Source organism: Podarcis tiliguerta, assembly GCF_965153285.1.
Source record: "Podarcis tiliguerta genome assembly, chromosome: 2".
Taxonomy (NCBI): domain Eukaryota; kingdom Metazoa; phylum Chordata; class Lepidosauria; order Squamata; family Lacertidae; genus Podarcis; species Podarcis tiliguerta.
In genome coordinates this window covers 40,601,931-40,625,099 of record NC_139535.1, presented here as the reverse complement: position 1 = coordinate 40,625,099, position 23,169 = coordinate 40,601,931, and the positions used below count along the sequence as shown (strand labels likewise).

General features: G+C 43.9%; 1 protein-coding gene and 1 long non-coding RNA gene across 5 annotated transcripts in view; one reads left to right on the top strand and one right to left on the bottom strand.

Annotated features, from left to right (window-relative positions):
• LOC310667240 overlaps positions 1-2,170 on the bottom strand; it is a 45,346-nt gene extending 43,176 nt beyond the window's left edge. Inside the window, exon 1 of one of the 3 annotated variants that reach the window (XR_014506224.1) lies at positions 2,039-2,170. This is a non-coding gene — a long non-coding RNA (uncharacterized lncRNA). Of the gene's footprint in view, positions 1-192; positions 312-1,551; positions 1,692-2,038 lie in introns of those variants that run through there. The other 2 variants (XR_014506225.1, XR_014506226.1) reach the window with 2 other exon arrangements.
• On the top strand, positions 66-16,625 carry GATA2 (GATA binding protein 2). 2 transcript variants are annotated; one of them, XM_083419041.1, is made up of 5 exons: positions 66-300; positions 1,542-2,159; positions 5,467-5,612; positions 11,791-11,916; positions 12,785-16,625. In XM_083419041.1, the coding sequence occupies exons 1-5, from the start codon at positions 72-74 to the stop codon at positions 13,082-13,084; spliced, it is 1,419 nt and encodes a 472-aa protein (XP_083275167.1). In that variant the 5' UTR covers positions 66-71; the 3' UTR covers positions 13,085-16,625. The 2 variants fall into 2 exon arrangements, with proteins under 2 accessions (XP_083275167.1, XP_083275166.1); XM_083419040.1 differs by having other exon boundaries at positions 5,434-5,612.
• Positions 16,626-23,169: the final 6,544 nt, after the last annotated feature.

The window sequence follows — 23,169 nt, the reverse complement described above, 5'->3', positions numbered from 1 at the left end:
AACTCTAAACCAAAACGGTTTTGGGTTGGAGGGAGGGTTTTAGGGGGGGAGTGGGGGAGAAGCCCACAGGAATGGAGGTAGCCACGGACCAGCCGCGCTGGATGGCCCATCACGCCGTACTGAACGGGCAGCACCCGGAGAGCCATCACCCGGGACTGGCTCATAACTATATGGAACCAGCGCAGCTCCTACCTCCGGACGAAGTGGATGTCTTCTTCAATCATCTGGACTCCCAAGGCAACCCGTACTATGCCAACTCGGCCCATGCCAGAGCCAGAGTTTCCTACAGCCAGGCGCACGGTAAATCCCCCCCCCCCCCGCTTGCTCCTTCCTCCCTCCACCCCCGGCCTCCCAGCTCTTCTTGCTTTCTGTTTCTGCCTCGGGCTGATCTTCATGGAGATGAGACTGGGAGGTTTCTGGCAAAGGAGCAATAGTAGATGAGGGCGATCGGGTTGGGTTTAATCCTAGAAAAAGGTTGGCGTGCTCTTTTTTTTTTTTTAAGGGGGGAATAGGAAAGGGAAGCGGCGTCTTCGCTTTAGGAGAGGGGGAAGGGGCTTGTTAACTACAGATATACAGTACTGTACTTCGCAGGCACAAGACCGGGCCATTTCCCGGATATGAAATCTAATCCATTTGAAATACTTTTGGATCAGCATGCATATAAAGGCGGGGTCGGGGAAAGATGAGATGACGCGCACCTTTTTCATGTGTGTGGAGAAAACTTTAAAAAGCATTGCAGTCACTGGGAGAAAAAAATCCTTCCAAAACCACCACCACCACCACCAAATACAACTCGTTCTGCTTAACGGAGCTCTGTTGAGAGGTGTGCGTGTTGCTTTTAAGACTAGGAAAAGCCCAACTCCTTGTGTACTTGTGTACACTCTCCTCGTGTACTTTTAACGGAGGGGCTTTGCTTCCATGCCCGAAGTAGTTTAGCTTCTCGATTGCAGGAAGGAAGATCGCCTGCCTGGCGGTTGCCAAAATTCATTTGACCTGAGCAAGGAGTGGAGGAGCTGTGGATTCCTATCTGGATCCCCCCCCCCCCAAAAAAAAACCCTGTTCCAAAGCACAGTATCCAGCATGCGGGCACTTTACTCCTGAATCCCCAATGACTTCCAAAAGAAACCCCAAGTGTCCTTTTTCTTGCTGCTCACTGTTGATCCTGCAAGTTTTTATTTTATTTTGGGTAGGTTATACAGTATGGCAGTGCTCACGGCGGCCTCGTTTGCGCTCCTTTAACGAGCTTTTGACCCTCCTCTGGGAGTCAAACGCGCGTTTCCCTTGGAATGGGAGTTGAATCATGGCTGCTTGGAGCGGCTGGTATACTAATGTGCATGGCGTAGATTCCGGGCGCGGGCAAGGCTGACTCCATTTTGTGGCTGGAGTAGGGGCAAGGCCAAAGGGCTTGAACACAAGCCTTGCACACAAGGCCCCGCCAAGGCGCAGCGGGGTGCGGGGGTCGGCAGCTGGGTGGCCGGGAGAGAAAAGCGCCCTTAGGCCTCCCCTGACCTGACTGACTGCCGCCCTTTCCCTGCCCGCAGCCCGCCTCACCGGGAGCCAAATGTGCCGGCCTCACTTGCTCCACAGCCCCGGCCTGCCCTGGCTGGACAGCAGCAAAGCGGCTCTGTCGGCGGCGCACCATCACAACCCGTGGACGGTGAACCCTTTCACCAAGGGGCCCTTGCACCCTTCGGCGGCCGGCGCGCCGCCCGGCGCCATCTCGGTGTACCCCGGCGGCGGCAGCTCGGCGTCGAGCGCGGCCTCCGCTTCGTCGCTCACGCCAGCCTCGCACTCTGGCTCGCACCTCTTCGGCTTCCCGCCCACGCCGCCCAAGGAAGTCTCCCCGGACCCCAACGCCGGCAGCAGCGCCGCCTCGCCCGCCTCGGCCTCGGCCGGCCGGCAAGACGACAAGGAGCCGCTCAAGTACCAGGTGTCCCTGGCCGACGGCATGAAGATGGAGAGCGCCAGCCCGCTGCGCAGCAGCCTCGCCGCCTCCATGGGCGCGCAGCCCTCCACGCACCACCCCATCCCCACCTACCCTTCCTACGTGCCCGCCGCCCACGACTACGGCGGCAGCCTCTTCCACCCGGGGAGCTTCCTCGGGGGGCCCGCCTCCAGCTTCACCCCCAAGCAGAGGAGCAAAGCCCGGTCCTGCTCAGGTAAGCCCCTTGTCCGCCCCACCCTCTTCTCACAGAATAATGATAAGAATAAGAATAAATAATGCACCCCTTTAGGAAGGGAAAATGGGTCGGTGGGCTGCATGTGCATGGATGGGGGTGGAAGAGGAGGCAGCCCGTATGAGTGTTTGCTCAACTTTATGTCTTGTGTATATTCTCAAAAGAGGATTTATAATGCTCCTGCCTTACTCCGAGATAAGAACTGGAAACTGCTACCCTGGCCGCTGCTAATTAACAACTAATAGCAATAACTATATATATTTAAAATGCGGCCAAAGGATTCCGAGGTGACTTGAGGCATGTATCCTTTGTGACCTCCTCTCTGAAATTCAATGCTCGGGATTGAGGCAATTCATGTCATCCACCAGATAAGAGTTCAGAGATTTTGCTATAGTGGATAGAACAAAAAAATGAAAACAAGTGCTTAAAAATAAGGCTTTTTGTATTTTGCGGGGTGGTTTTCTCAGTACAAATTGCAAAGACCAAACCACCCACATTGAACTAACTATTTAAATAGTAGCATTTACAAAAAAAAAAAGTTGAATGGATGCTGGAAGTTCTGGGCCACTTACATTCACATCCAGTTCATTAATTCAGTCTAAATTTACTGCTCCTTTGGTTTTGTAATTGCAATAAGCAAGGCAGATTAGAATTGCTGTTGGTGTATTAACATATACTGAAAACTGGAACAATTGTTTTTTATTTTAAAACTCTTTAAGCACCTTGATCTTGTGCAAAAAGAGTGGCTAAATGGGTTAAGGTGTAGGTAAATAATCTGGATTAAGTGATTCTGTGTTTCATAGGACATGTTTTTAAATGCCCTGCTTCGACCTGAATGGATTCCCCTTGCTCAGTTTTAGTGAGAAAGTGTAACCAAATTGAACTTACTCATACATTTTATGAGGATGGGGGAGCAGCTTGGAACAGCAGGGGCATCTCTAGCTTTCAAAAGTTTAGTTTGTTATTGCTAATTGGTTGTAGGCAAGCTGTCTCTCCCTTCAAGTTCCTGCCGCTGGTCTCTGCAGCATTCGGTCACCGCTGGGCCCAAGGGATGCAGTAATCCGTTAAAAAACCCCCACAAAACTGGCAGATCTGAATTATGCAAATAAGGGTTTATATTGGAAAATCTCTTAACGCAGCAATATAAAGGCCTAGGCCAGCTGTATTCACTGGAAATGTCTGGCAAGATCCTGTATTCCCTTGCCTCTTTTCGCGGGATCTCCACTAAGCTGCTTTTGTTAACTCGTGATAAAAGTTCATCTTTATTAAGCAGTACATTTTGCAAAGAACTAGCTGTTCAGGCTTGAAATTTACAAGGCCATTTTCTTAAAACTTCCAGAGGGCCTGATTTCCTTCAGATCATACAAGGAGCAAAAGTTCAAATATAGTTTACATACCAATGCTGGCTACTAAGGTACCTTGTAAATACTAATTTAAATGAATTCAATAAAACTGGGGGAGGGAAATAAGTGCCACTTATCATGTTAACTCCAGCTCATCCCTGTTTGTTAAAACAAGCAACTTAAAAAAAAATCCCATCTGTCATCACATATAAAATCTTTAAGCCAAAGAGTCTCTTAACCTCTCTTTCTTTAAAAGCGTACTGTTTAATGAATAATATTCTCATAGATACAAAAGCTAATAATTTATGTTCATATTGCTTCATTTATATTTTTTGCTTTCAAACCTTACCAGGGCATAGTAAATACATAGGGAGTTTAATGTGGCCAAAAATAAAAAATAAAACAGGATATATATGTCTATACACACATCTCTTTTCAAAGTGGCTAGTAATTCAGAAACATGATCTCTTTTATGAGCATTGCAACCCAAATATCACATGTTTTTACTGCTTCAGGATCTCCACTTCAAATTGCTCCCTTTCAAGAGCGAGAGAATTCACATTTTCCCCAGGACTCGAGATAGATTACTGTCTCCAGTACATAGAAACAGAATGCAATTTTTAAAATATCCCACACCACTGTTACTTTTCTAAAGTGCTTCAAACTAGATAAAACAGTCACCTTGGAAAATTAGGTCTCAGCCCCTCCTCCCCTCCTCTCTCAGCACAAGGCTTTTTATTAGATGTGAGTTTTCCTAAGTGTTGTAATGGAGACCCTGTCCTGTAGATGGAAGTGGGGAGAGTTCGTGACCATTTAATGTTTTTGTAGAAAAACCAAGACTCACGACAAGGCGACTCCTGCAGCTTCCTGCCCAAGGAGGGACAAAAGCGAGGAACTCAGCTTCACAGAGTTCCCTCATTTTTCACTCCAGCCTGTACTGTTTAAAAACCACCCACTCCATAGATTAAAGGAGACATAGATGCAGCAGAACTCAGCCTGCTCGAGTTACTGGCCAAAGTGTATTTCCTCTGCATTAAATACTGTATGATTTGCATAAACTGTGCTAAAAGAATTTCCTCTATTAACTAGACTTTTTCACAGACAAATGAACTTTTAGTAAATGTCCTCCCCCCTCCTTTTTTTTTTTTTTTTAAGAGGAACAAGCATGCACATATCAGAATCTTTCAAGTTAGGTCAATCCTTAAACATATAGCCAGTGAATATTTATGTATGATATGAACAAGCCAGCAACAAAGAGCATACTCAATCAATCAGAACTTCCTTATGAAATTGTAAACCGCAGGCTCAAAAAGTTAAATGTATACTCATTCAAAGAATACATTTCAAGCTGTTTTCCCTCCCTTATATTGAAAACCCTTATTGAACTATTTCAGATCTTTGTCCACTTTCAAACTCTGCTTAATTCCAGAGACAGTAGTATTCACAGGAAAAACAGTTTGGATCTGCTGATGGTGGGAGAGTTGCCATTCTGTTTAGATAACTATGCTAACTCGGCAATGCAATCCATACAATTGTTGATGTTCCTACTTTGCTTTTCTTGGGAGTTTTTTTTTGGGGGGGGGAGTGAGGGGAGGAAAGAACAGTCCCAAATAATATGCTGTGGCCATAGAGCTGCATTAGACTGGAGAAGCAAAGCAGGACATTTTCTGCCACATTGATACCGACGCAAGTTCTACTAAATATAATTGCTTTCTGATCGCTGTGTACGAAATTGATGCTTGAAATTTGTGCAACTCTCCTGGATTTAGACCTTTATTGCATGCACTGTAGATGTTGCCATTCATGTCTCTCTCTTGTTTTCCTCCCCTCTGTTTTGAATAATGTGCTGTTTTGATTTCTGGAATCTGCCTAAAAGGACAATGCAAAAAGCTTTTGTGAATTTGTTTTTAAAGAAAGAAATCCGGTTTCTTCGTGTTTCCATTTAGAAGGCAGAGAGTGTGTCAACTGTGGAGCTACTGCCACCCCTCTCTGGAGAAGAGACGGTACTGGGCATTACCTGTGTAACGCCTGTGGGCTCTACCACAAAATGAACGGTCAAAACCGACCTCTCATTAAACCTAAACGGAGACTGGTAGGTGTCTGTTTCTCTCTACCAACTTTGAGGCTAAAATGATTTAATGGGACCACACACACACATGCGTGTATGGTGACGAGAGGGCAACTTGACCCATCTCTGTGTGCTTCAGAGCCTGTATGGGATCTAGATATTGCACTGCACATGAGACCCATGTCACTCAGCGGTCACAGTGTCGCTTAGAGGCATACTTTCTTTTTTGCAGGGGGTCCTGCCCGCAGAACTTTGCATGCCAAGTTACAGAACAATAGCAATTTTGTTTGTGGATATACATCACACATTTAGTATTTGAGTGGCTTCTCTCCCCCCCCCCCCAATCCATTGTTTTATTGTAGCTCTTAAATCGATCCTGTAAGGTAGGTTAGTGCTATTATTTACATTGTGCAGAGGTAAGGACTGAGGCCGAAAGAGGGTGGGTTGCCTAAGGCTACAGAGTTGAGTTCGCTGCAGAGGTGAGATTTGTAGCTCAAAGACACTAGCCAGTGTGAAACCACCAGCTCACCTTCTCCTGGTCTGTCTGTATTTTCTCTAAAGCTCTGGCTGTTGAAAGGTGTGTAACCAATTGTGCCTGCCTGTTTGTTCCTGTGGCTGCATTCTGTCCCTTTTATCCAGAAAGGACAGCTTTAATTCATTTGACCTCTTGGACAGTTCAGAAGTAGGCTGGAACTGAAAGTGTTAGTCATGTATGCCCTTCCAGCCCAAAAGTCCAAAAAGAGATCCAAAGCAGAAAGTGTAAAGGGAAAAAAAGAGAGAGATTGGGAAATCAGATGCGTCAAAGTTGTTGCTATCTGCTCAGTAATTATTTTGATAAAGTAATTTTTGTACTCAGAGATTCCATGGTAAAACTAACATTAGCTCTCTCTTTTCTCTCTCTCTCTCTCTTTGGGCAATTCTCTAATTGCCTTTTTAAAAGAACTGATTATTTTTCCATGGAGTCACCTATACTGTGTATTTTCATTTGAGTGATTAAAAAAAAAATAATTCTAGGCTCCTGGTAGTAGTTTCCTATCCGGATATCTGTACTCTGAAGATAAGGAAACTTTGTGTATCTGTTTCCTGACTCTAAAAGCTTTAAAGAGTTTCTATAGACAAGCCATGCCAGTCAGGCTGTCTGTTTTGAAATTGCGAATATGCTCCACTCTACAAATGCTTGTAAAAAAAATATGCTAAGAATAATAAATATTTTTCTTTTTTGGAGCAATGTGGTTTGTGGGGTTGGGTGGAGGTCCTAAAGCTCTCCCTCATCATTTGGGGGGGGGGGCGTTTTTTGCCTCAGCAACTAGGAGGAGACTGAAGGAGCGGCTCTAGTAATCTAAAGCTAGGATGGGCTACAGTGGGGGTCGGCTGTGAGTCAGAATTTCAACAGGGCGAGCTTCTTAATAGGCTTGCTTTCCTTCTGAAGTGAGTGACACGTCTAGAAAAATGTTAAGACAACAGTGTAACATTATCGTCTCTCGCAGGCTAAACTCCATGCCAGACTAAATGGGACAGGCCATAGAGTTAAGCGGCAGAGTCTAGTATCAATAAACTATCTCAAATATGCAAACATAGCTCTCTGCTTTCAAATGTTTGGTGGGAGACTGCAAGTCCTTAACTCACTGCAAGTTTCTGGAGTTTGTGTTACTATATATTTTTTATTTGTTAGATCAAGGAGTGAGCCAGGACAACCCAAACTCTAAGAACTTTCCAAATATTATAAACAACCGGTATTGAAAAATCACCACTGTTATCCAATAACAATGATATTCATTTTAAAATACTGCACCACCTTTTTTTTACCCACTGAGACCTCCAAAAAGCATTGCAAAATTTGGAAGTCTGGATAAAAGATGAAAATGTTTATAAACTGTGCCAGAAAGCTGTAGCCGTATAAGAGATAAGAAATAATCTTGATCCAGTGATAGGGATCTAAACATTGCTCGGCTGCAATGAAAGCATGAAGGGGCGGGGAAGGCTAGCTTCAATCATTCAGCCTGAACATCTAGCTCTATTTAAGGGTGTTGTTGTTGTGTTTTTTTGGGAAGGGGGGTCTCTCAGTGTTCGCAGGCCAATAGCAGATTAGTGCTGTGATGGGCTTTTGAGTGAAGCCCTTCATGACATAAATGAGCTAATAGACAGAGTAAGGAAAGCGCAGGACTCGGTTTGAGAGCCTTTGCCACCATTCCCTCACCCCATCTTATCATCCAGAAGTGCTGGGGCCTCAGTGGGGGACGGGAACACCTAAGCTATGCCCCAGGCATCCCCTTTCCCCAGCTCTGGTCCTACTTGTACTGATCACAGCTGTGAGAAGCTTCTACTCACCAGCCTTCATCACTCTGAGAAACAGGGGCAGTTTCTTGGCCTTCTTTTGCACTCCTAGTTCAGTAAACTTGGAATAAGTTGGGAGGGGGGCCTTAGCCCAGTGGCAGAGTATGTATGTGCTTTTCCTGCAGAAGCAATGGTAGTAATTCACTTTCTGGCAAGTAACAGGTTAGTTTATTACAGGATTTCCCAAACTTGGGGCTCCAGTTGTTTTTGGACTACAATTCCCATCATCCCTGGGCACTGGTCCTGCTTGCTGGGGATGATGGGAGTTGTAGTCCAACAACAGCGGGAGACCCAAGTTTAGGAAACCCTGGTTTAGTACATTATTTGGATTAGGTGGTATAGGATGTGGAAGACTTGCTTTGACCCTGGGGAGCTATTACCAGTCAGAATGGACACTACTGGGCTAGCTGAAAAACAGCCTGGTGTAACAGAAGGCTGTGTCTTATAAGGAGCTTCTGAAAACAACTTTGGTGAACAGAATAGTGTAATCGCAGTTGGCACATTACATTTTCATGCCTTACACAAAAAACTCCAATGGCACACATTCTCTGGTTCCACTACCACACTTTTTCACATAGTTCCCATTCATTTCAATTGGTCTTGTAGAAAAGAACTTCTTGGAGGATTATGATCCAGGGAGCAGATGTGCCTCTGCTGCACTTCAGGGCAACCAATTTCTACCACCTGAATTAGCCTCTTAATTTTGTCTCATGGTATGGTCAACTCCAGTTATAATGATTTTTTTTTTCAATAGTCCTTTTATAATATTGCTTTGTTTCTGAACGTGCTTTCCTTCCATTCATTTTGTAACTTTATGATTCAGATATATTTTTTTCTGCAGCTCCTAACACGTTCTTGGTGCCAAACGTAGCAATAGCAGCAGTTGTAAAAATAAATGTATGCTTCTCTCTCTTTCCTCTACTCCTGAGAGCTGGCTATTAAAGACAAACAAGCTTAGTTGTGAGACTCATGATGAAATTGTGAAAATTGGTAAACACAGTCATGAGCTTTTTAGTATACATTGGTACCTTGGTTTACAAACTTAATCGGTTCCGGAAGTTTGTTCTTAAACCGAAGCCATTCTTAAATCGAGGTGCGCTTTCCCTCATGAGGCCTCTCACCACCAGTGCCCTTTCACTGTTCGGCTTCCATTCATAGAAAGAGGTAAAGTTTGCTAACTGGAACGCTACATCCAGTTTTGCAGAGTTCGTATACTGAATAGTTTGTAAACAGGGCTGTTCTTAAACCGAGGTACCACTGTACACTGAAAGGCTTGGGAGAATCGGTGACCGTTGTGCACAGTCAAGATGGTTGGATAGTTTGTCCTCATACATAAGACATTCCCAGCATTGCAGCTGAAATCAGATGGAATAAGAGCAGTGGTAGCACCCTATGTAGATAGGCACATTTTTTTTGGTCTAAGCTGGATCCAGAGTAGAGGTCTGTCCTATATTCTGCCATAGTGAGGTGCACATTTTGTATCAGCTTCAGAAACTGGGCTTGTAGAAATTGAATCAGTGTCACAGGTTGAGTCATAAGGCGCTGTCGTAGTACACATTTCATTTGCTTGGATGGTGCAATAATGTTCATGGAGCTTTTGAGGATCAGCTCATCCATGCTTTTTACATATTTGTATATATTTCCCTGACACACTCATTAGGCTGCGCCAAACATAGTGTACTGAACATATTTCCTGGAGCAGAATACCTTTGAACCCTTTGTATGAAGGATTCTTTCCTAAAAGAGAGGGTGCATTTCCTCCCCCCCCCACTCCTAAAATTTTCTGAAATGACCCCATTGTTTTCAGGGTTATGGGTCACTCAGCCAAGTGCCAATCTAGGGGGGAAAGAGTTTTTCCCCCCTGAATGTAAATCTTACTTAGATTGCTTTCATGTTGAGGAGCTCTCTCCCTCCCTCCCCACTCCTTGGGGGCCCAAGCAACATTATAAAACAACAGTATACACTAAACACAATCAACAGGAGCTTTTCAGTTCAGTCTGGTAGCCCTAGAGCTCATATCAGACTCTGTAGCAAGGCTGAAGTTTAGTATGTTTAGTGCTTAGCAAGTCAGAAGGGCTAGTTTAATTTTGCATATTGCAATGCAAATTCAAACATCTTCAGAAGTGTATAGATGTGGTCATATATATTGGGTGCCAGTGCAGTATTGCACATCTTCATGTTACCGCCATGTCAAAGGCAGATTAATCAGCCCAGTTGTTTCGGGTCCGAGTGTTAAGCAAAGCATTGAGTTTGAATTAACTAGCTGCCTAAATACACCAAACCATCAGGTTACAAATTAGAATCAAATGCATAGTTTTTGTCGTGGTTAGAACTAAATGCACAGACAAGAGAACGGTACAAACTCATTTTATTCAAGTGACCTGGATGATCAGAAATGTGGATAACTGCTGAATATACTTCATACTTCATGAGCGATGGGTGCATTCGTTAAAAGAGTTTGAGGGAAACATTGGTGGTGCTATACAATGTGTCATACAAAATGGCAATAAATATTCTTTTAAAAGCAAGGAGTTTGAGATAATGAGAACAGGGAATTTTTTTTTTTTTTTTTTTTACTGTTCCACAAAGTTCTGTATATGGGTAATGGGCTATAGCCAAATAAGTTCTTCTCAGAGTAGATAAAGTTAATGAACCAAAGTTAGTTATATATGTTAGCTTTAATGGGTCTACTGAGTAGAACTAGCATGGGAGGTTGGGTCAAATTAGACACCGTGAGTACAGCATCTGGGCAGTCAGTGCTTTTTTTTTCAGGGGGTGCTTAGTACTGGCATCTCTTTTTGTTGTTAAAAAGTGTGACACTTACTGTAACAACTTCACAGTGAGTACCGGCACCTATTTTTCTAGAAAAAAGCACTGCGTGCAAGAATGTGTGGACAAAGGCTTCATATGGAAAGGTGCAAACCTCCTCTCCCCCGCTCCCCACCTTCCCTTTCTGTGCTCTTCTGTTTTAAGACACTTTCTCCCAATTCTGGCTCAGGTGACGGAAGTGAAACAGCCTAGAAGAAAGTTGCTTAAAGTAGTGGAACACAGCAAGTTACGGGTTTGGGTGATGTTCAGTCCGTTCTCCTGCTGCTCTCTTGCTTTACAGTTGTATCTCAGGTCCTGAGCGATCGAAACCCAGAAGTGAGTGTTCTGGTTTTCGAATGTACTTTTAGAAGCCGAATGTCTGACGGGGCTTCCGCTGATTCCGCTTGGCTGCAGGAGCTTCCTGCAGCCAATCAAAAGCCGTGCTTTGGTTTTTGAACGTTTTGGAAGTCGAACGGTCTTCTAGAACAGATTCTGTTTGACTTCTGAGATACAACTGTATATACATGGATAACATGACAATTCACATACAATTTTTCAACACTGTTCATACAGCCCAGAGCTCCAGGTGCATTTTTGATGCACACATTAGGCTCTTGCACAGTTGGAATTTTCCATTTAGTTCTTTGGCACAGAAGACTAAGAGCCCAAGCAAGGTGGGCAAGGAACTACTAGACTGGTGCATTAATGCACATACATTCCCCCCCCCCTCAATTTTTGAGCTATGGGACCGAATACCTTCAGGCATCATAATATCCCAGGTTAGCTACCAAATACATTTGATAGAGTAATGTACCACCCATTAGCATTAGGTGCAGGTTTACATTTAAAAAATAGATCATTTAAATCCCAGAACAAATGGAGGTGGGGGTGGAACATAGAAAGGGTTTTTTCCCCCTGCTCTGTGTGTGTGTGTGTGTGTGTGTGTGTATCCTCATTTATTTCATTAAAAAGCTTGCTTCTTAAAAATTAAATTATATTGCACGTGAACCATTGAAAGAACAGATTGTTCAACATATTCTCCCCCCCCCCCCTTAATTAGTCAGCAGCTAGGAGAGCAGGAACTTGTTGTGCCAACTGCCAAACAACCACCACCACCTTATGGCGACGTAATGCGAATGGGGACCCAGTGTGCAATGCCTGTGGACTGTACTATAAATTGCACAATGTGAGTATTTGCCTGCCATGTGTCACCCTTTTGCTTGCTTAGCTGCGACTGATGCCTCAACTGCATGGCGTCCACCAGCCCCTGCGTATTCACTGCAGGGAGTCCTCTTAATTTTTTATTTAAAGAGAAAAGCTTTTTAGGGTTCCCCCGGGAAGTCACGGCCATTCTCTGTTGGCATAGTGATGTGGAATTCAGTGACATTACAATGTATTAGCTTGGCTTCTAAAGCACACGGGCGATTTAAGCAAAATAGGGTTAGAACTTTTGGTTATAACCCAAACACTGCATGGTTCTCTGCCTTTCCCAGAAATTCAGAGGACATTTCAAATGGATTCATGTAAAGTTTAATTCAATCGGGGTATCTTTATATAAGTTTGGCACTGCATGAAAGAAATTGTAGAATGCTCTGATCGGTTCCAAATTTTATATATCTGAACATAGAAATAGTGCAAACTTTCTTCTTTTTAAAAATTGAAACACTCCAGCTTTAGAATCTGGTGCTGTGTGTTTGCCTCCCCCCTCCCTCTTTTTTTTTTTAAAGGAAATCTTTTTTTTCTTTCTTTTTTAAATTAGGAAATGAATGAAGGTTAAGGGCTAAGGCTAAGGAAAGGAGGGGTGGAAACTGCCAGTATTTGGTCCAACTTGCTTTTTCATGTCTGAAGTTTTCCAGTGTGGTTTCATTAAACAAATCAAATTTTATAAACAAAATCTGCGGGGAGGAAGGAGGAGATGTAGGCTTTTCGTTTTGTTTTTTGGCCTGAAAATGATTTCTGTCCGGGAAACTCTCAGGGGCTGTTTAAATATTTTTATTTTTGTACACAAGAAGGTCATTTTGCTTGCATGAGCCTGATTTTCTCATTTCTTGCAGGTGAACAGGCCTCTGACTATGAAGAAGGAAGGAATTCAGACCAGAAATAGGAAAATGTCTAACAAGTCGAAGAAGAGCAAGAAAGGCTCTGAATGCTTTGAGGAACTTTCCAAGTGCATGCAGGAGAAATCTTCTCCGTTCAGTGCTGCTGCCCTTGCCAGTCACATGGCACCGATGGGGCATTTGCCACCTTTCAGCCACTCTGGACATATCCTGCCAACGCCTACCCCCATTCACCCATCTTCCAGCATCTCATTTGGACATCCACATCCATCCAGCATGGTCACAGCCATGGGATAGAATCTGAAGATCCTAACAGAGAACTTGAAAACACTGGGCTTTGCCTATAAGACGACAGCGAGGAAAAAAATCTGCCCAGAGGAGAGAATGTAGGGAAGGAAGAGGAACGAAAGGGGATCTCATTCCAGTGTGGTTCGACTCCTAGCGCTAGACTAAAACTTTGCAGTGATGGGTCTTCTGCAGAAATGCTTAATGGTGCCTGTTATGCACTTTGCCCCCTCAGGTAAATGGAGAAAGAGGAACTCACCTGTCTGAAATGATACCTTCTGGTCCCAGCAGAAAGAAAAGGTGGCTGAAGCAGTCGAAGAAGCTGGAGCCAGCTTTCCTTTCTCTTTGTTAATTACTGTGAATATTGTAAAGAGATTAGCAGCCTCCCAAGGCAAGAGGAAGCTCAGTGGTAGCCGCCCATGCTGGATTTCTATCACAGACTTTGTGTTCAGGGGAGGAAAAATGGACAACTTTATAAAAAAAATCTACTTTTTAAGAAAAGAAATCAGATACAGGAAAAAAAAAAATCATTATTTATTTTGCTCTTGTGTTCCAGAAAGAGCTTCAAAACTCTTGCATGTTCTTGTGGATCTTATTTTATTTTTTTATTTTGTTTAAAGAAACGTCCACCCAGGTAAAGTTTTTTTTTTAAATCTTCTTATTGCTTTAATGGCCACTCTTGATTCTCTTCATCGCTGTTAGACTTTTTAAAAATCTACTAGGAAGGGGCTGTGTACGTGAAAGAGGGAGACATTTGGCGCCAACCTAGGTTCCAACAGCCTCAAGGTGCAGATTATTTTGACATAATTTCTGTATTCATTTTTGTCAATGTGAAGGTCTTTTTTTTAAAAAGCGTGGCATCCTACAAGAAGACCAAGATACACTGGACAAATGGCTAAAAGGTTTTTCCATACCGAACAGTCCTGCATTGGCCGGAGGGCTAAAATGCACAAAATCGGCATTTCTTCCCCATCATACCTCTCTGAGCATCTAGTTGGTTGTAGAAAGTGATAACAGGTATACTTGCATCCCAGGCTGCCCTTCTCTCTTGCTCCTTCCCAACAGCAGGTCTAAACTGCATCTCCTCCAGTCATGGATTGTGTTGTTTTAGATAGAGCACACCAGTCCACTAAGTCCCATGATTTGCTCCATCCACCTAGCTTGGGGGTTGCCAACTTTTTTGGGAACCCATGGGCACATTCAAAAAATGGGCACAACACACACCACAGCCAAGCATACATTGCAATCCATTCTATTGACCACAGTATAATGTTTCTTTCATTGTCTGACATCAGCGGCAGGAGGGGACCCCCTGGGCGCCAAGGGAGACTTTTGTGGGCACCTCTGTGCCTGCAGGCACCACGTTGGCAATCTGCGATCTAACTCCACAACCTCTGTGCCCTCCCGGTCGGTGCAGGGCTGCCGCACTGTTTCTATCACTCCTGTTATCTGTGCCTTCTTTCCCTGTTCCCCCGTCTGCACAAAGACAAGCCCTTCGCACCAAAAAGCCCTCCTAACTCCTGGCTCTAGGAGCCCCCAGAACCTAAAAATGTCCCTCATTGAGGCACCACCTTTATGCATTGCTCTTGTTCAGTCTCCAGTCGCTCTGATGGTTTTTGTGTAGAGTTCTTGTTTCATATGAACCTAGGAAGCTGCCTTATACCAAATCAGATGATTGGTCAATCTAGCTCAGTATTACCTACAGAGACCGATGGCAACAACTCTGCCATCTTTCCCAGCTCCACCTTGAGGATGGGAGGGGGGGTTGCCCTGTTTGTGCTGCAGCACAGACAGTTTGGTATAGCGAGCCACCCTAACACTGATTCAGACCCTCCTTGTATCCTGCTCAGTACAGTCTGCTGAGATTGGAGGTATGGCAGGTGGTCTCCCAGGTCTCGGGCAAGAGTGTTTCTTTTCTGAGACGGTGATGCCAGACGCTGAACCTTTGACACATAAAACCCTGCAGCTGTAGCCCTTGCTTTAGTGGTCTGTGCCCCTGGATCTAACACACAACCCTTAATTCAGGGCAAGGGAAAGAAAACCTTATTGAGGATCTGCCATGATGCTTTTGTTTTGTCTGTTTGATTAGCAGACCTTGCCCAAGATACTAAGAAATGTTACAGTAGCTAATTCCCTACTAGATGTTTTAAATAATGTGTCCAGAGCTGGAGTTTGCCATCTGTAGGCATGCATGTCACACAGCACCTTTCCTAGCTGTGAAACTGGTGAAGGGCGGAAAATAGGTGTCGGTCTATGAGGGAGAGTGGTGGAAGAGAGAGTCGTCCAGTAGTTCAGACATAGCAACAGCAACAGCTACAGCTACTGAGTGATGGGAAAGTGATCTGCTACTGGGGAGCGTAGACGGGTATGCTGGCTGTTTCCTATAGCACATATATGTTTGTTTGTTTTTTGTAAGGAAAATCACAAATGTTGAGAAACAGAAAAGAAGTTATATCCCATTCTGAAACCATATTGTACGTAAACAACCGAAAAATAAAGCTCTTGCCAGTGTGAAGTGTATTCTCCTAATTGTTATGATCTGATGACTTTCATGATCACAAGGTCCAGTATAACATATGATGTACATATTTAGCTATATTTCTGATGAGAAAAAAGCCCCTGTGAGCAAAGGGGTTTGATAATGTAAACCGCATAAGCTTAATTCTGTGACGAGCTTTTTCTTGTTTGTTTTTTTAATGGGTTTTTTTTTTAATCAAGCCAATTGTATCTTAACTGCAAAAGTCTGCTTAAAACAAAAAAACAAAGGTGTACGTTGGTTTTGGTTTCTCTTTCCTGCCCCCCCCCCCCAATATATAATTCAGCTGTTTTATAAAGAACGAAGGACCAAGCATCCAAAGCGAAAAGTTGCTTTCCTCCCTTTTCTGGTTGGTGTGGGCATATATAGCTGCACTTTGTGAAGAAATAGAAATAATCGCCAAAACAAGTGGAAGAGAAATTCTGTCTGGGAGAAATGGCATCTTCAATTGACAAACTGGGAAATTAAACTACCTTTTATATTTAAGGGAGGCGGGGGGCTTTAAAAAAAATATGGTACAGTTATACACGATTTGTAACTCAATTCGAATTCTTTAGGGGTGGGAGTGGCTGGGTGAGAGCATGAGAGGCTTCATGACATTGGGGGATAATAGCCACCCAGTGCTGCTGCTGCTGCTCCACAATCTTCCTTTGTCTCTGTGGGGTGAGCCCTCGAGAAGCCCCGCTTTGGTGAATGGAGATTGTGCAGCAGGAGTGCTTGCTGGGCAGGGTCCACACAGTCGACAAAGTGCAATATATTGTCAGTCACTGCAGCGTATAAGAACCGCAGTCAGGATTTAAATTATTTTGTACTTGTATCAGCATAAAGATTTGGCAGTATTTTCTGTTTTGTTTTTTAATTTTGGCTTAATTTTTGGTTTAGTGAACTAAGTTATTGTTAATTATGTACAACATGTTTATATATTGTCTGTAAAAAAAAAGTGTATGCTTCCCTCATATTCCTTCAAGGTGAATACTGCTAAGAATAATAATAAAAAATACCCCCTTTTTTGTGAAAGCAAGTTTTTGCTCTCTCTCTACTTTAGGTCTCTTTGACTTTTTCAGATCTGGGACCCACTTTGAACCCAAATGTGCATTTGGGGACCTGCTTCTTAATCTTTTACTGTACATTTGCATGCTGGTAGTGTCATTGTTGGGATCCACTTTGGATCAGGCTGTGACACTAGGGGGTCCTGACACACACCAGTTGAAGAGCACTGGTCTCTAGATGATGTTGCTTCATAGGCCAGTGTGGTGAAAGGATGATACCTAAGCTATGAGTTTCTGGAGTCGTCATGATGGGGCTTGGGTGTTTGCGACAGTATTGGAAGAGAAGCCATGGGAATTTTACTCCTGCAGCAAGCATTAGGCATAAAAGCATATCTCCTGAGCACACAAGCTGCCCTGGAATTTCCCCACATAGACATAAGTTCCTTATGCTATAAGCAGATGTTCCAAAGAATCTTTTGAGTTTGGGGAGTAGCTTTTTGAATGCACAGACTGCTGCTGCAATTTGGACCAGGTGGGTCAGAAGACCCACTTCCCATTCAATGTTATCAGTGCTTTTTTTTCTGATGGTATTCAAAGGTATGAAGACAGTGCAGCTTGATTTGGAAGAGGGAGGTGGTAGAAAGAATTGCCATAGCAGTTAACTTGAGAATTTAGATTTAAGGCCATTTTCATTTGTAATCCCATAAAGTGCCACTGAGCTTCTCTTGTTTTTGTCAGAAGTGAAGGGTGGAAATGCAAGACAGAAGATGAAGGGCAGTCGGTTTTAAATTTGATAACATTCCACCCAATGTAGGTTTCACAATACAGACCTAACAGTTTCAGTTTCCTGTGTGAAAACTCACTTTGTTTACACGCACACACTCCAGTTATTGGGCACTGAGCAATAACCTGGGTCAGAATTCAACATGCAATGTCTGTAGCTCTACCAACAATGCCAGATTTTATATTGTAACATTTTAATACAGATCTTTTCACTGTTAATAATTTTAGCAACTATTAAATGAGGGCAGAAATAAATCCCCATTGCAGTAACATTCATCTGACACAGTGTCTGTGATAGCTAGACCTGATTTGGTAGGTTTCATTACATTGGTTTCAGTAGCACTTAAAAGCATGCTTAACTTTCTCTGGGTTGTGTCTATAGGGTGATACGCAATGAAATGGAAGTGAGCCTGGGGCTTAGAATGCATACGTATAGCTTGGTTATAGGATGGAGCATCAATTCTCCCCTAACCTCCAGTTGCCCACATCACTGTTGCCTACTGGGATGATGAGGACAAAGCCAATTCAGCATTCCCACTGTTGCATTTGCATTCTGGTGCCCTCGCTGCTGACATTTCCCTCTCCATCCCAGAATGCAGCAGTGATGCAGTTGAGCGGAGGTCTGGTTAGGACCCACAACACCACCATCTGCTACTGCTGTTGTGTTAGCAAAACATACTTCCCCTTGTGCTTCTGCTTGTGCAACAGGATGTCAGAACTGACTGGGTCACCCACCCAGACTGTGACCATTAGACCTTTCTGGGCAGGAAGGAGTAAAAAGGGCTTCTTTTTCCAGATAAGCCATACTTGAGCAACAAGGTCTCTTTGGGCACTATTCTGCCGCCTTCTTTGGTCTGTGCTCCTGCTTTGTCCTCTAGTCCTGCCATGCTCCCTGGTCCTGTCTCCTAGCTTATTCCTTGAGCCTGATGCCTGGTTTGTCCTTCAGTCTTGCCATACCCAATGGTTCTCATCTTTGGCCTGTCTCCCCAGCTTTTGGCTCACTTCAGACTGTTGCCCACAGCATAGCCCTAACACTCTGGAACATGTTAAGTAATAGCTGGGTGCCTCTGCAGAATATCTTTTCCTCACCACTGAATAACCACAAGGAGTTACCACATCTAGAAATAGGAATAAGGCAGATCCCCATCTCGAAGGGAATCTCTTCTGGTCCAGCTTGAGTCCTGCTAACATCCACAAGACACAAAATGTCCCACAGCTCCACTAGAGGCATTCGATTGTTACAGCCACTACATAAAATAAAACTATATTGTTTACATAGTTTTATTATCTGTAAAAAAAAACAAAAAGCAAGCTGAATATGATGTGTGTCTGCAGATACTGTTGTACAGCATCTGAAAAATCAACCAGAATAACACTTGGGGCAATGTCTGTCCTTAATTGCAACGATAAAGCACAGAGGATATCTCAAACAGTATTATTTATTTAAAGCAGGTGTGGGGGACCTTCTTAAACCTGAGGGCCACATTCCCTTCTGGGTGACCTTCCAGGGGCCACAGGCCATTGGTGAGCAGAGCTGGGCCAAAACTGGGCAAAGTAACAAAAGTGAATTTTATTTTGTGTACAGTAGGTTTGTTTCTTCACACTCAAACTTTCTATTCTTTATCCAGGCAAGCAAGAAGCATTATCGGAGTTCACATACACATTCTGGGAAGGCAAAAGCAGTTGAGGAGGGTGCAAATCAGGGATGCTAAGGCTCTGGAGAAATTGTGGCCAGGGAAGACTCCTAAAAGCCAGCCAAGCAGGCCTGGAAGATCACATTTGGGTGCTGGGCCTAAGGTTCCCCATTCCTGATTTAAAGCCTGCATGCTGCTTTGTTTAAACGAACATGCTGCTTTTCTCAGTACAAAGAAGAACAGCTGCCTTTTCTTTTATTGGTAACATAAGGAGCAGTGGATGGTTGGGCAGTGGTGCTCATCTGTCCCCTCTTCACCCATGCTGCTGCATCCTGGGACAGAGAGGGCTGAGCCAGTGGAGAGGACAGTATGGTGCAAATGCAGCAGCAGAACCAAACCAACTCTCCTGCCAGTGTGTTTGCACCATGCCAACCTCATTGCCACCTCACTCTTCCCTGTCTCTGTGCCCTAGTATGCAGCAGTGGTGTGGACAACCAGAAGTCAGGCAAGCACCACCACCGCACTCCACCAAACACAACACTAAAACTAATAAAACATCATGCGCTTGACACAACTGGCAAAATTAATAGTAACAATGCAGAGATATGGACAACCAGTCAAGAGGTAATAAAAAGTCTGGAGGAAGAGGTGATACAGATTTCAATCAAGCATCTCAAGATTGCAATAGAGCATGCCTGGTGGATTTCTTTAAAGAGGGCATTCCACAACACTCATCCACCACTGGACATGCTCTCCTCTTAGTAGGGGACAACTTCACTGCCAGCAGTGGTGAGTCTTGAAATACAGTAGTGACTCCTCATCACCCTAATCCAAAGGATGGGGACTGACCCATATACGGGAAGGTGATCCCCAAGGGATTCTGAACCCAGGCCACTTAGGGTGTTCTAGGTGCCTAAATTCATTTGCAACTCATTTTCTCCACAAACGCTGAGAGAGTTTCTCGCTGGTGGAGAGTCCTGACATTAGTTGTCTTTGGATTCTGTTGTTAGGATTAATGTTTTAAGCCATGCTTAATTGTCATGTCTCTAAGGCCACATCAAACACCTAGAAGATTAGGTTACAGGCAGCGTTTGATGTCAAAATACAGGGGAAAAATAGATTAAGAGCAAAAGAAAATAGTCTACCTTTTTAGATTTATTTATTTTTTTGCAGAGCTTTTTGACTGGCACATAAAAAGAATGCTTTTTAAAAGGGGAGTTCCCTCCCCCCAAAAAACCCAAATCTCTTTCATCCCCCACCCCCCACCAGCAAAATGCCATGGTTTTACCTATTGTGGTTTGAAAGAGTTAATGCACTCCCTCTTGGGTAGTAAACACAGCATAATTAATGCAAACTTCTTAAGCTATCTGGGTGACCTGCAGATGGCCCTTGAGAATTTTGTCATTTACTCCCTTGCCAAATATGTACCACTTACAGCTTGAAAAGTAGACAAAAGACGGCAAGCCACAACAACAAAAATAGCTCTGTAACACAGTTACAGAATATACAAATCTAGGATGGGGAAATACATGATTCTGCTTCTCCTTCCCTCTTGTTTCTTAAATGATGAAAGGTGACAGATTTTGTTAATCTTGCAATATATATATATATATAAATTGGGGGGGGGGAGAATCATTGTAGGATGGCCAATAGTTAGACCAACTTCCTGTGAACAGTGACCCTGACCTGGAGTGTTGGAAAGGAATGTAGACACTCAGTTCCTGGCCTTTCCTCAGTCTCAGAGTATTAAGGAGGGGGCCCATTAGAGCTGACCTTATGGAGTAGCTTTGGGGAGATGAAAAAAGAAAGTTAGCGCCTCTGTTGATGCAGACAAACAGCTAAAATGGTGAAGTGCAATTTATGCATGCGAGGATATTTAGCAAAGGAAAAAACGATAAACGAAAGTTAATCTTTACAGGTTTCCTGTAGGAATGCTGCCCACAAAAAAAGAGACTTCGGAATTCTGAAATGTGTTGGGCACAATAAAACATTTTGGCACTTTGAGAGCCTGTTCTCCCTGGATTTCCCCCAAGTCCAGTGCCTTCCACACTCACCCCCCTATTTCTTTGGGTTTGCCAAAATGTGCACAACGGCAGTGATTTAAAAAGGGTGCCACCATCACACAAATCATGGCTGCCTGCAAGGTGAATTCTCACATGTTCTGTGCAGGGGGTCTGTTGCATTGGACTATATATATGAATGCATGCTGAATTCACATCATTGCAGGATTCTATACTTAGTAATTAAGCACTCCAGAAATCCTATTAATCAGTTGAAGTAGGTCCTGTATTGCCAGATTTCTTTAAATTTACCAGGGGTGGCCAACTCCCAAGAGACTGCGATCTACGCACAGAGTTAAAAACTGGCAGTGATCTACCCCCTTTTTGGGGTACGTTGTTAAGCTTTTTTTAGGGAGGAGGAAAGCCCCGTTTTTAGGAGGGCAGGGCAGAGCTTTTTTTTAGGGAAGCCAAAGTTGTTGAGGTTCTTTGGGGTGAGCCAGTGATCTACCAGTGATCTACCTGTTGGACATGCCTGAAATATACTCTCGAAAACGCAAGGAAATGAAAACATAAAATTTACAGAACGGAGGAAGGGCTGGCTTCTAAATTCAAGGACGGTTCATTGCTATGTGGTAAATACCTTTACCTTGCAAATAACCCCTCCAGCAGCGAGTAAATAGCAGGGCTGTTGTGTAATTCCTTGATAATAGATAGGATAAGCAGAGGTTGCCCTACAGTAAGAGTGTCATGTGAACAGGGCTAAGAATCAAGAAGGAGTGAGTCATCAAGTGACAGTATGCCTTGATCTTCAACCTAGGCTGGATAAGGATGAGGGATCTTAAAGTGAAATGCTTCATTATCCCAAAGGTCCAAGGCATCCAGACCCTGTATGCAGCAGTGATTTCTTAAGTGGTATTAAATTATCACCATTAAATAGAAACAAGGTTGGATCTTAGCTGAACAACAGTTCTGCTGCTTTTAATCCATTTATAAACTTGATTCACATTACGTTTCCTTGTGTTGGATTCTAATGCCAGACACACAGCTATTAAAATGATGTGCTACTGGGTCTGTAGTGGGTTTACGGGAAGCGGTGTGGAAGAAATCAAATGTCGGAACCCCAAGTTTATTCCATTTATTTTGGGTTCAAGATGAGTACAGCATTTATGCATTATGTATTTACGTATTATGTGCTTTTCCAGTCCAGAATTGCTCAAAAGAATGAAGGATCATCAATAAAAATGGACCCAATCCTTATACTTTTTGAATGCTCAAAGTTCTGAACATTACCTCAGTAACCCAGGTCCTTCGAGGTAGGAACCTATTTTGACCCCCATGTTATAAATGGGGGTGGTGAGGGTCAGGAATAGTCACTTGCTTCAGGACCCCTAGTGAGTTCGTGGCTGATCTTATCTGGACACTTCCTGCCTCATAATTCTTGTCCACCATCTTACTTCAGCTTAAAAGAAACAAAAAGAACCTCCTACCCAAAGTACTTGAGAACAAGGCGCCTTTTCTTTCCTCCTTCATCTTAACAACTCCAACCCATCCTGGCAGCCTCAAACAAATAACATATCCCTTCTTTAATATTATAGTAAAGGTAAAGGTACCCCTGCCCGTACGGGCCAGTCTTGACAGACTCTAGGGTTGTGCGCTCATCTCACTCAAGAGGCCGGGGGCCAGCGCTGTCCGAAGACACTTCCGGGTCACGTGGCCAGCATGACGAAGCTGCTCTGGCGAACCAGCACCAGAGCAGCACACGGAAACGCCATTTACCTTCCCACTATAAAGCGGTACCTATTTATCTACTTGCACTCAGGGGTGCTTTCAAACTGCTAGGTGGGCAGGAGCTGGGACCGAACAACGGGAGCGCACCCCGCCATGGGGATTCGAACCGCCGACCTTTCGATCAGCAAGCCCTAGGTGCTGAGGCTTTTACCCACAGCGCCACCCGCGTCCTTGCGCCACCCGTGTCCCTTGCGCCACCCGCGTCCCTTTAATATTATAACTGCCTTTATAACTGAGGGAAAACTCATTAGTGGAGCATCTTTTTGCACATAGAAGGTTCTAGATTCAATGCTGGCATTAACAGGTCAGGCTGTGAGAGGCTCCTTGTCTGAAACCCTGGAGAGCCACTGCTGGTCAGTTGAGACAG

Bases quoted from the DNA above. Each gene is read 5' to 3' on its own strand.
- GATA2 (XM_083419040.1), top strand. From the start codon at position 72: ATGGAGGTAGCCACGGACCAGCCGCGCTGGATGGCCCATCACGCCGTA. The intron at 2,160-5,433 runs GTAAGCCCCTTG...TTGTTTTTAAAG, and splicing joins CAAAGCCCGGTCCTGCTCAG to AAAGAAATCCGGTTTCTTCG. The intron at 11,917-12,784 runs GTGAGTATTTGC...CATTTCTTGCAG, and splicing joins TGTACTATAAATTGCACAAT to GTGAACAGGCCTCTGACTAT.